The sequence below is a fragment of the Zalophus californianus genome, chromosome 8, assembly GCF_009762305.2.
Source record: "Zalophus californianus isolate mZalCal1 chromosome 8, mZalCal1.pri.v2, whole genome shotgun sequence".
Lineage (NCBI taxonomy): Eukaryota > Metazoa > Chordata > Mammalia > Carnivora > Otariidae > Zalophus > Zalophus californianus.
Window position 1 is genome coordinate 50,511,211 of NC_045602.1, and position 12,601 is coordinate 50,523,811.

At 59.4% G+C, this 12,601-nt stretch overlaps 1 protein-coding gene across 3 annotated transcripts in view; it reads left to right on the top strand.

Annotated features, from left to right (window-relative positions):
- The window catches only part of RAB11FIP5 (RAB11 family interacting protein 5), a 36,376-nt gene that overhangs the window by 20,415 nt on the left and 3,360 nt on the right, over nt 1–12,601 (top strand). The window contains exons 3-4 of one of the 3 annotated variants that reach the window (XM_027621901.2): nt 65–764; nt 7,872–9,854. In XM_027621901.2, coding sequence (XP_027477702.2) covers nt 65–764; nt 7,872–9,854 — 2,683 coding nt within the window. The remainder of the gene's footprint in view (nt 1–64; nt 765–7,871; nt 9,855–12,601) is intronic. The other 2 variants (XM_027621902.2, XM_027621904.2) reach the window with 2 other exon arrangements.

Consider the following 12,601-nt stretch of genomic DNA (forward strand, 5'->3'; position numbering starts at 1 on the left):
GGCCCTGGGCCTTGGAAACAGGCTGCTCTTCCTGCTGCTAACTCCATGGGTGCTTCCTTTTCAGGCAGGGACTCCACCCAGTCCCCCAAGTTGCTGACCCACAAAAGGACCTACAGCGATGAGGCCAGCCAGATGCGAGTGGCTCCACCCCGATCCCTTCTGGACCTCCAGGGCCACCTGGAAACTGCCTCCCGCTCCTCACTCTGCGTCAATGGGAGCCACATTTACAATGAGGAGCCCCAGGCCCCCCTGCGGCACCGCAGCTCCATCTCGGGCCCATTTCCACCCTCCGGGTCCCTGCACGGCGGGTCTTCCAGGCCTGCCGAGGAGGGGCCTCGGGCCGCAGATGACTCGGGGGGCGGAGGCAGCCGCAGCACCAGCAGCTCAGAGGTGCCGCCCGGACAGGAGGAGCCCAGCTCTCAGGCCCAAGTGTTGGTCCCTGGCGCCAGCCGCTCTGGAGAGGAGGAGGGGGCCCGGCTCCCCGAGGCCAAGCCGGTACAGATCGCCACACCCATGGTGGCCTCCTCTGAGGCTGTGGCCGAGAAGGAGGGAGCCCGGAAGGAGGAGCGGAAGCCCCGGATGGGCCTCTTCCACCATCACCACCAGGGACTGAGTCGGAGCGAGTTGGGGCGCCGCGGCTCTCTGGGGGAGAAGGGGGGTCCCGCCCTGGGGGCCTCCCCCCACCACCCATCCAGCGGGGAGGAAAAGGCCAAGAGTAGCTGGTTTGGCTTGAGAGAAGCCAAGGAACCAACTCAGAAACCCAGGTACGTCCCTGGCCGAACCAGCTTTGCTCCCCGGGGAGCATGCTGGGGCATTTGCAGCCTGGATCCTGGGGCAGAGAGGATGGAGCAGATGGGGCCCTTGGGCAGGCTGCTGGGGCTCTGGCTTTGCATGGTTGAATGGTGGGGGGTACCACTTCCCCAAGGCAAGGCTCGTTGTTGGCACATGGACACAGGTAAGTTGCAAGGGCGCGGCGCTCTGGGGGCCCTGTGGATTGAGGAGTCCAGTCTCCTCATAGGTTTCCCTTCCTGAGTTGGCACGCCTATCCCCTGAGGGAGGGAGAGGAAGGGGAGAAAAGCAGGGAAGGCCATTTGTGTGAATTCTTTGCTTCCCAGATCCACCCCTTGCCCTCTGGCCTCAAGGTCAGGAAGCCTTGGCAGGTGGGGAGGTGGGATGGGGCCTCTACCTCAAACCCTCCATCCCCACCCCAGCTGCCCCAGCTGGTTCTGTGACCTCTTTCCCCTGAGAGATGGCCGTCAAGTCATTGATGCCCCCACCCCTCTCTTCATGTGCTGAGTCCCACCCACGGAAGGGGTGCAGGAGTCCTGGAGCTCTCAGGCCCTGGGAAAGTTCTCAAGAGAGTTCTGATACTAATTAGGATTCTGCACCCAGTTCCACTGTGGGGATTGGTTTCCCACATGCCCAAGCCGTTCTCTGACACCAGCTGGATGCCGTACAATTCAACTCAATGCTGACCCTATTGACCCAGAGACGCATCAGACCCCACATAGGCCCAGGGCTACAGGATTGAGCCCCACCCCCACCGGCCACTTCAGATGCCTACCGGAAGTCAGGTCGTCACATTGCTACTGACCAACCGGCTATAGAGTGGAGGTTCCGGTGACCCCCTCCTTCCTTGAGTTTGATTCATTTGCTAGCGTGGCTCATAGAACTTGGAAACATTTTGCTTACGCTGGTTTATTATAAAAGTCTGTAACTCAGGAACAGCCTGATGGAAGAGATGCACAGGACAAGGTCTGGGAAAAGGGCACAGGGCTTCCGTACTCTCTCCAGGCACTCCACTCCCCCTGTATCTCCACGTGTTCATCAACCCCGAAGCTCCCAAACCCCATCCTTGGGAGTTCTTATGGAGACTTCCTCACACAGGTACGAGTGATTAAATCATTGGCCATTGGTGGTCGGTTCAACTTCCAGCCCATCTCCTCTGCAGAAATCAGGGTGGGACTGAAAGTTCCACCCTTCTATTCACGGTTGGTTCCCCTGGCAACCAGCCTCCATCCTTCAGGTCCTTTGGGGCTTTTTAAAAAGTCACCTCATCAACACAAACCCCAATTGTGGTGGGAAGGGGCTTGTTATGAATAACAAGATGCCCATTTCACTTTTCTGGCTCTGAAGCATTTCAGGAAGTGAGGACAAGAGACCAAATATTAAAAGATGCTCTTATTGCTCAGGAAATTCCAAGGGTTTTGGAACCTGTGAGCCAGAAACTGTGGACGAAGACCACATACATACGAGAAATATACCTTTGGTCTTTCAGATGACCGAAAGGCAGTATCGCAGCCCTGGCCCCCCACCCTGGCCCTTGGTCTCCTCCTAACTCTGACCATCGGAGGCTGCTGCATTGTCCAGCAGGGTGCAGGGAGGGCCGCCAGGCGTAGGTCCTAGGAGCAGATGTCCCTGCTTCCCAAGGGCCTGGGGCCGGCACTGGACAGGCAGTGTCTGTGGCGGCCCTTGCCGGTTTGGCCGGGCGACAGTTTCTGCTCTCAGTGAGCCTGCCCCTCCCCTGTTGACGGGTCTGTGGGCAGGAGGTGGGGTACGGAGGCCGGGCACGGTGCAGAAGGGCCGAGAGAGGCTCCTACAGCCCCTCCCCAGGAGAGCGGAGAGGATCCCGTGGTCCTGGTTCTTCTCTTTCCCTGTGGAATTCGAATCCACTGAGAGCGTTTGGGGAGAGAAATGCCAGGCCTTTCTGGGTTCAGGCTGGGCCACCTGGCAGCCCTCTCCTGCCCCTACACCTCGCAGATGGGCAGGGGGGGCGGGTCAGCCTCCGGGTGATGCCGCCCTCTGCCTCCCTGGCTAGGTACACCAGCTTCTGTCCCTGCCGCCCTGCCCCTACTCGCCAGACCCCAGGGGAACTGCTGGCCACCTGCAGCCGAGGGAAGATGGGGGGAGAGGGGATGGGCCCGTGGCCCTGTGACAGTTGAGATTTGTGGGTAGTGCTATGGAGGGAGGTGGCAGGAGACCTGGATAGGGCATTTGCTGGGAGGAGCTGGGGGGCCTGGGTCAGGTGGAATGCAGACCACGGGCTCAGGGCTGTTGTCTAGGGATCATCTCAGGGCCTTCTCCAGGACAGACAGACGCTGGGGGACATCTCTCGTGAGGTCATTTCTGTGCATGTGCGCAGGCTCTGGGCTCAGACCCCGGTGAGCCATTACTTTGAGTGATGTTGGGACTGTCCTCATTCCTGCTTACAGCTCCTGTTTTCCTCTCCTGTGTCTCCATATCTCCCAGCTGCCCTTCAGAGTCAGGCTGGGTCACTGAGTGACATAAGGAAGCTGAGGTTTTTGCCCTTCTCCTTGAATTCTGAGCTTGTCCTCAGCAGGATGGAGGGCATCCAGGGATCTTTGCCCTCCCTGGGGTTCATCTGAGGGCGTAGGCCGCAGGGGCAAGAGTTCTTGGGGTAAAGTGGGCGGCCTAGACAGGCGTGAGACCTGGTCATTGAGCCCGTTGGCATCGCCCAGGCGCTGGGCCTTGACAGAGCCAGGAAGATGGCCAAGAACAAATGACTGTTGGTCCTGGCCCAGAAGGCATGCTCTGGGCTTTTGAGGCGAGAAAGAGAAGTGAGCTAATTCACGGCAGGAAGCTGTAGGTCAGACACCCAGAACCGGAGTGACTGAAGGTAGTTGCAGGCCCCTGCTGGGGCTCCAGCATCTGTCCACAGGCCAGAGGTTCTGGGTGCCTGTGCCCCCCGGGGCTACCAGTGTGGATTGCTGGGTGTTCCTCACTGGAAAGGGCAGCGGCGCCCTCTAGTGCTCCCACATGGCACTGGTACCCCACAGAGAGGCCTGAAGCACTATGTGTTGGGTGCGCGGTATCCAGAAAAAAAGCTGCTGCTTTTGGAGAAGCCAGTGGCTGGGAGACAAGGAACCAGGGTATGCAGGGCAGAAAAGATGGTCCTTGTTTTCGTCCTGACCTGGCCCTTGTCGGCTGGGTCCCATGGCTGTGTGTGTGCCTGGGTGGGGGAGGGGCGGCTGTAGTTGAGACTAGGGTCTGGGCCCCGGGACTCGGCCCTGCTCACCAGCCCACTGTGAGCCATGCATCCTGAGCTGCAGCACGAGCTACGTACTGTGTGAGGACTGTCAAGACCAAGCGTGTTAACCCCACCAGAGCCAAACAGGGTTGCCTTTGTGTCTATCCCTCTCTGACCCTTTTGGAGAAGAAGCTCCCTGTGGGCAGGCCACCAGAGCTTGCCTGCCACATCCTCTTCACGCTAACCATAGAACCCTGTACAATAGGGGACCAAGTGTGGGATGCAAATATTTTTTAATTGGGGTAAGTGTGGTACAACATGGGGGCGGGTGTATTGTGGTGGCCTTTGGTGGTCTGTGCATCTATCCCAGCCCCTCACCAGAAGTAGGACATCGAGGTCCCACGGAGCCTGGAGTGTGCAGTGGCTGCTGAAAGCTCAGAGTCTCAGTGGCATTCCCCGTGGGGTCAATGAGGGACATGACATATGCCCGGTGACCTCGAGTTAGTGTGGCCATCCATCCTGTTTGTGCCTATTTTCCTGCTATAGTTAATATTGCCCTTTTACCATATTAAAAATGTCCTGGTTTGGAAGGTAAATTATGTGGTATCCCTACTTAGAGCTTCCTGGGCCCCTCTCTGTCACCTCATTGTGCCCAGATGATGGGGGAGGATATGTCCAGTTTCCTGGACACCTTTCCTGGGCGTCAGGCCCATCTCAGGAGGGCAGCCGGAGCTCCTGCCTTTGGAGGGTTGGCTGAAGGGCATGTTGGCTGGGGGCGTAGGCCTCAAAGGCTGGCTTTGGCCTCTTGGGGGACTGCCTCGTGGAGAGCCTTTGCAGATCCACATGCCACCTCTGGGACCAGTGCGTGGGAATGACAAGGACACACAGCTCATGTCAGCCTAAGGAAGAGCTGTCCACCAGTGGAACCTGGCCTCCAGCTACAGAGGTAGCCTGGTGTGATGCTGTCAGTCGCCCAGCCATGGCAGTGTTTAAGCGGTGGGGGCTGTCAGAGAGAAGGGGTGATTCCTGCATTAAGGGGCAGGTTCTACCAGTTGTCCTAAGGTTCCTGCAGGCCCTAAAGTTTTATTCCGTCAGGTTGCAGGGGCAGAGACATTTGGACTTCTCATTTCTTCCCCCAACTTTGTTCCTAAAAGAGAAGCCAAGTCCGTATATGCTAAAGTCCCCTCTGCATGGTGGGGGGATGGCACTGTGCTAGCTGGCACAGTGGGCCCTGTCCTCCGAGCATAACCTGCAGATGTAACCACATATGGGAATGGTCTCTGATCTGTGCCAGATGGACTGGTAGGTAGGGGATATTTTAAAGTGAGAACCTTCAAGTGTGCACCTGGTGTGGAGCCAGGGCAGGGGAGGTGTGGGGGGAGGCAGAGGTGGGGGGAATGTCACTGGGTCGGAGGGATGGGCAGGATGCTCTCAGAGGTGGGAGTCTGCAGGGCCTGGAACCTGGAATGTCTTCCTCTAGGGAGAGCCCTTGGCTGGTTGCATACCAACGGGTTTGTGTGTACCTCTGGGGAGCCAGTGGAGGGGAGGGTGCTAGCCTTGCCTGGGGCTCCCGGCCTACTTCCCTGCCGCTCTCCTGCCCTGCCGTCCTGACGGCCAGCCAGATTGTTGTCTGACCACAAGGGTGAGTGGGGCCAGGCCAAGGCTAAGCAGGGAGGGGGGAGTGTGCAGAGCTAAACCAGGTGCTGTTTAATGTTGATGGAGTTCTCTTCCTTCAGACCCCTCTGGTCACTTGTCACAAAGGGGACTGGAGAGAGAGGTGGCTCAGAGTAGCCCTGTTCCTGGGGGCTGAGTCCTGCTGGCAGGGTTGAGCTGTGGTCCGGTATGGGTGCTCCAGTGGGGTTGGGGGGGCAGGCCGGGGGCAGGGCCTTGACCCACGTGGTGGTGGTCCATTGCTCTCCTTGGTTCCCGAGGTAGGCACGTATGCCTGGGTCTGCCTGTAGCCAACTTGGAGTAAAGGGGGAAGGGATGTTTGGGGGGGTTGGGACTCTGGGCCCAGGATTTGACCTCTTTCGGTATCTTCACCATGTTAGGACCACAGAGGCAGAGAAATGCTGGGAAGCCTGGTGGAGTGGGAGTCAACAGGACTCTCTTACCTTCTCGCCCACCCCCACACCACAATCTCTAGGAGGTAGTATGAGGCTGAGAAGTCACCCTTGGATGGGGAGTCATATGGCAAAAGAGTCAGGAGAGTCTCTGGGAAGCTGGATTCTTAAGAGAAACCCAGGCTTTGGGACCTGGCTGTGCCCTGCCTGTGAGGCTGGGATCACTGACTCAGAGACTATCTTGGGAAGCCCACCTTTGCAGCTGGTTGAACTGGACCCCTTCCCGTTGCCTGCCCCTCCCTCCAACCCCCCCCCCCCCCGCCCCCAGTGTTTCTAGACAAGCTAGCCCAGACTCTGCCCAGCTCTGTGTGTGGCCTGCTCTGTCTGGGCCCTGGTACCCAGAAAAATCCTGGTGAGCTCCAGCCTTCCTGGCCTCCTTCCATAGGTGCCGCCCCCCCCCCCCCCCCCCCCCCCCCCCGCCACAACCCAAATCTGCATTCCTCACTGGCTGGCTGTAAAGCCTGGCTTCTGCCACCCCTGGGCTTGCCCCTGGTGTTTCCCTGTGAGACGCAGCAGCTTGAGCTTGAGTGGAGAAGATGAAGGCATAGGAGTCGTCAGGACGCTCACCTGGGCAGGGATCAAGGAATGTGGGTCTCCCGGCGTAGAGTGGGGGCTGGAAGATGTGAAGCAGGCAGCAGGTGAGGCCACCCAGGTCTGCGCCTGACAGGTGGGCTCAGCCTCAAGACAGCTGCCAACCACTGCCAGAGTGCTAAAACTGGGGCATGGGGTCCCTCTTTTTACCTGCACTGTCTTCCCGGTTTTCTGTCTCCTGGGGTTGTCCTGGGGAAGCCAAGAGCTCTAGTTTCAGAGTCTGCTCATGCCCACAAGTCAGCTGTGCCCCATAGTTGAGGTGTAAGCGCAGGGGATGCCCCCTCCCCCAGCGGTCAGTGAGTGTTCTCCAGTGTCTGTGGGAGTGTGGGTCCACTGCCATGGGATGGCTTTCCCAGGGGAGCCAGCGGTCAGTCTGTGGGGGGGGGGCCCAAGAGGCCCCTGGTGACCTCCGGAGTCGCCGCTGCTGATACACTCCAGGCTTCGTCTCCCACGCAGGGCTGCTTTCGAGGCTGGCCCGCGGGTGCCCTGGGGGAGGGGCACCCTCTGGTGGGCGCCTGGCAGGAGATAGCCTCGGCAGGGTCTTGCTGTCCATCTGGGCATGTGATGCTACTCCCTCCAAGAAACTAGAGAGGTGGGTTCTTTTTGTTTGACACCTTGTCGTGTCTGATGCCTGCCCAGTCCTTACCTCGTGTTTCTGCAAGGGGTCGGTAGAACCCATCTGTTCCTGTGGTCAGAATCCCAGGGGCCCTGCTGGGTTCTATTCGCGCTGGCTTTGCCCAGCCGGATCTCTGGGCCTGGCCTTTCTCTGGCCTCTATCCCCTCCCAGCAGCTAGTATTTCTTTCCTCTCTTGGTCCTTAAAGGGATATAAGAGACTTTCTGATTGGTTCTGTGGACGTAAGTCTGGTGTTGAGTAGAGGTCTTCAGCCTCTGGGCCCGTGGAAGAACACTTGGCTTGGGCTGGGATCCTGCCTGTAAATGGGATTAAATGAGCTCTGTCCAGAATCTTCCTCCTTGGGCAGCCCCTAATGATATTACGTGTTGGGGTCTTCCCTTGGCCCCCTGGCCCAGCGGCCTGAACCCAGCCCGTGTGAGTGTGGCCTGTGGTACCTGGCCCCAGGCAGGTGGGGGGCAGGCGAGTGATGTTCAGCAGGGCCGTTTCCGGTCTTGGCATTAACCAGGAGGCTCACGGTTTTGTCTCCCTCCACAGCCTGGACGTGTCTCCTCAGGTAGAACCTGACCCAGCTGCTCTTCCTCAGCACCTCCCCTGCTCCCCCTGTGCTCCGGCCCTCCCCACTCCTGCTCCCACCGCTGCTCCCATGCTAAGCACTAACCTTTTTGCAGCCGCCTCCCCCGCCTCTGTCACTGCTGCCTCAGCCGCCCCTGAAGCCGCCCCATCTGGATTCTTGGGTCTCACCAACCCGTTCCTCACCTCCATGCAGAGCAACCCTTTCTTCGAGGAACTCATAGCCGACATAGCACTAAACTGTCCTTCACCTGCTCCCTCTCTCCCCAGTGCCTCGAGGGACAGCCCCACTCCCCTGGCCTCCCCTGGGAAAGCCCCGCCTGAGTGGGACGACACCTTCAACGTCTTTGCTGCCAGCAGGCTGTGTCCAGAGGCCAGGAGCAAGAGCCTGGCCCCTGCAGGAGGAGTGGGGCTGGAGGTGACTGGGCTGCAAGAGCAAGGCCACGGGGCCATGACAGTGAAGGCAGCTGAGCCCCGGGGGGCCCCTGGGGGAGGAGGAAGAGGCGGGAGCGGCATGTGGCTGGAGCCCAGGGTTCCTCTGGACTTGGGACTGGACCGCCAGAGCACCAGTGTGGCTGACCCGGGTCCCCTGGGGTCGGTAGGGGCCGGCCTGCCCTCTACATCCACCCAGCTGCACCTGAGAGCCTCAGACTCTGAAGCAGACAGGGGGTCGCCAGCCCCAGGAGGGGAAGCAGGGCAGAGTCCGGCAGACAGCGCGACGTCTCTGTTTAGCTCCCCTGAAGTGATCAGTGTGTGGGAAAGGCTGCCTGGCCCAGACGACACCCCTGAGGGCCAGGAGGCGGCCTCCCAAGGCAAAGGCCAGCTTTTGCACGAGCTCAATACAGTCGACGACTCATGGCCTTGGGATGTGGTCACCATTTCTCCTGCAGCTGAGACGTCCTCACCAGTCCTGCGGGGAGAGTCTGATGAGCTGCCTCCTCCCCAGATGCAGCCAGAGTCACCAGAACCTGTGAGCCCCGGGGGGAGTGAGGAGCCTCCCCACCTGGACCTGGAGCCGGAGCCTGAGCCAGAGCCCAAACCTGAGCAGGTGTCGGACCAGGGACCAGAGCCCAGCGGGCCACCTCCCAAGCCACCACGCCTCTTCACGCCCTCAGATTCCCAGGAGAAGGAGGAGGAGGCAGCAGCTATGGCGGCGGCTGCAGGGGGGCTGAGAAGCAAGGGGGCGGAGACAGGAGGAGAAGACAACCTGCCAAGTTCGCTGGTTGCTGGGCCACAGGAGGCCGAGGAGGAGGGCGAGACACCTGGGTCAGAGTCTGACAGCCATTCTTCTGGAACCCTGCTGGGTGGGCCAGGCCTGGAAGATGTAGTGGAGGGTGCCAGCCCTCCTGTATCTGGGCCCTCCTTATCCCTGCCCACCAGCTGCCCTGAGGGTCCTACACCCATAACCTGTTACTCAAAGAGCTTGGCTCCTCAGAGTCAGCAGATCTGGGGGGCTCCGGAGAAAGGAGAAAGCCCTGAGGGTCCTGAGGCCCAGAGCCAGGGACCAGTAGGAGAGGGGCTTGGGCCCCTGCCAGATGGCTCCCAACACACTGACCTCTGGGCCTCAGAGGAGGATGCCCTGAACCCCTTCTTGTCTCAGGGGAGCCAGGACCCCCCCAGTCTCCCGTCCACATCCCCTCCAGGGTCCAGGGAATCTTCCATCCTCTCTGGTCCAGAAGAGCTGCCCACTCCCCCAGAGCCTGCTTTCCCACCACCCCCTCTCCCGCCCTGGGCCAGCCACCGCCATGGGGGCCCCAGCCCTCCATGTTCTCTGCCTGGAGCTCAGCCCCTGATTTCTTCCTCCCCAACCCCTGGGGAGCCAGCTGCCTCCCCTGGGGGCTCCCCTGCCCCACCTGGGGAGGACCACGCTGCAACCACCCCAGCCTCCCCGCTTGTGCTTCTGCCCTTGGAGACACGACCAGCTGAGGAGCCACAGTCCAGTGCCAGGTGAGCTGTCACCCTGAGAATACTCTGCAGGAGGAGGTGGGAGGAGGGGGGCAAAGCAGCCCAGGGGCTGAGGTGTTCACATTCCAGCCTCAGCCCTTCCAGGGGCAGATGAAGGGCTCCTTCCCCCTGAGGCAGGAGAGGGGAGGCTTTGAAGAAAGGAGCCCTTCTGTGGTACTGGCCCTGAAACTGTGTCCTCTTTGGGCCCTTGGACAAGCAGAGTGCCCCACAAACCAGGGGTTTGAGGTGAAGGGAGTGAGGAATGGAGTGGACAGAGCCGGTGTAGGTTGGCAGGGGAGGGGGGAGGAGAGCTCAGGCACTCAGCTGCAAGGGGCGTTGGGTGCCGGGGGCAGTGTGGGGGCCACAGGGGAGTGGGCTGTGGAAGGCAGAGAGCCAGAGGAGGGACTGGTACTGAGGTCAGTGGGAGAGAAAGCCCAAGAGCTGTTTAGAGGACAAAAAGAAAAATGAAATGACTTCGCCCCTGCCCCCAGAAAAAAGGGTCTGTAGCCCCATCCGGCGCCTCATTGGTTTGCGTCTGCGCCTTTTCAGGGGGTGGTCCCGAGGTGCTTAGGACTGTGGCTGGGAGCTGGATGCCTCTGTGATTATGGTCAGCGTGGCATTGGTCTGTTTGGGAAGAATGATGAGGCTGTGACCTCACCGGGTTGACTGGTGAGGGCTGACCAGAGCTGAGGTCAGGAGACACAGGTCACTTGGGGTTGATGGGGGCAGTGAAGTCCAGAAGGATGCAGTACCCTAGGAGCCCTGAGTGAAGAAGTGGGGGGAGCAGAGGGGGCTGCTTTTTCTGCTGAGCAGGGCAGGGTGAGGATTCTGGATTGGAGCCTCCACCCACCAGCTCATCCATGTAGTCATCCAGATTCACTGTGCATCCACTGTGTGTCAGGTGCCGCATAGAGAGGAAGGACATTGTCCCCACGGTAGGTATGCCTGGACAGTTCCCAGTCCAGTGAGGAAGACAGAAGTGCACCCATGGGGAGCTGGCCCAGGGCGCCCGTGCTGATACATGAGAAGTGGGAGGGAAGGAGTCAGGCTACCCGAGGCTGCTGTGCCAGTGGGGGGGGTGGGGGGGGGTGAAGCCGTTCCCAGAGGGGAGGGAGAGGAGGTGGTTACAGCTTCCTTGCTGTGAGGACAGCGTCCTCAGCTGGCCCTGCTGCATTCCAGCCTCACTTCCGATTATACTCACTCCCTTTGGGAAGCTTTATTCCCTTCAGAGTTGGCTTCATGTCTGAATTCAGCATGTCCCTTACATCTTGAAGTAGATGGGCCAAATAGAGCTATCCCCATTTCTCAGAGGAGGAAATGGGGGTCTTGAGAGCTCTGGGGTCCAGAGTCCCTCCGATGTATGGGGGGCAATCAGATTGAGAGCCCAGGCCCCGTTCAGGGTTCCTTTATGCCCCCCGGCTATTCCTCCCCTCCCCAGGCACAGTCCGTGGGCAGCATCAGAGCAGGTTTCAAGCTCCCATCCCTAATGCAAACTCCTAGGTGGGAGAAATAAGTTGTTTTCCCTGTTGCCTGTCCCCCTGCCTGGGCTCTCTGCCAGTCTTTCCAGGTTGTGGGACTGAATCCACGGCCCTATCCTGAGTAACAGAGCTGGCTTCTCTGGGTCTGGGCTAGCCCTCCTCCGATGGAGTTCAGGGCCTTGGGCTAAACCATTTTGCTCCTTACTTCTGAATGGTCCAAATCCTCTGTGAAGTAAGCATAGATTTTTAAGAGGTCCCTTGGGGAAAGGCTAATTGATTCGGGGGCCTGATGCTTGCAGTTTGCATAGCTGTCACAGGTCCAGGGTGCTGAGGGATCCCAGAGCGGGGTCACTGTAGTCAGCTTAGGGGAATCAGGGAAATTTATCCTAGAGGAAGTGGCCTTGCACGGCTTTGAAACATGAGTAGGAGTTAGCAGGCCAGCAGGTGAAGGGCCAGTGTGTTCTGCAGAGGGACAGCTTTTGTGAGAGCCTGCAAGGTGAGAAAGAGCACTTTTCCTGGTTTGCTGCAGTGTGTGGAGTAGAGGCCCAGGAAGAAAGGGTAGGGCCCAATTCTGTTAGAGACTGTGTTTTCTAATCTGATAGGGAGCCAGTAAAGAGCTTAAATATTGGAGAGGCTGAGATCACCATCCCATAGCAGAACAGACGGGTGGATGGAGGTGGGCAAGACTCCCTCTGAGGAGATGAGTTAGCAGGTATAGCTGAAGGCAGTTTAGCTAGCACTGGCTTGGAGAGAAGGGGACGGTGGGAGAGAAGGTGAGAGGCAACAGGGTTTGATGTTTGTTAGCCCTGGAGCTGAGACACAGGAATCAGAAGGATTCCCAGGGGTCTGGCTGGAGCCATACACTGCTGGGAGGGGTGCAGGAGAGGATAGGTGTGGAGGTGAGTGTGATGCGCCCAAGCTGGACCCGGAGTGGAGCGAGCCAGCCTCCAAGTCTGTGTGGGCCCAGAGCTCAGGGCTGAGGTCCAGGCTGGAGATGGACATTAGGGGGGGTGGGGGCCCAGGCGGGGAAGGGAGGGATCCAAGGGCAGGCTAGCAGTTAAGACTGAGAAGAGACTGCCAGAGGTCAGAAAACCAGAGGGAGGTCTTGGGGGCAGGGGATGAGGGAGAGCAGGCCAAAGGACGGAGAGGTCCAAGAGTCAACTCCACAGAGAGGTCAGTGAGTTGAGGGCTGAGGGGTTGGAGGACTCAGCAGGAGCACTTGTGATGGGCTGACAGGGCCAACATCCCCATTCTGATGGGTTGAGGAATCAA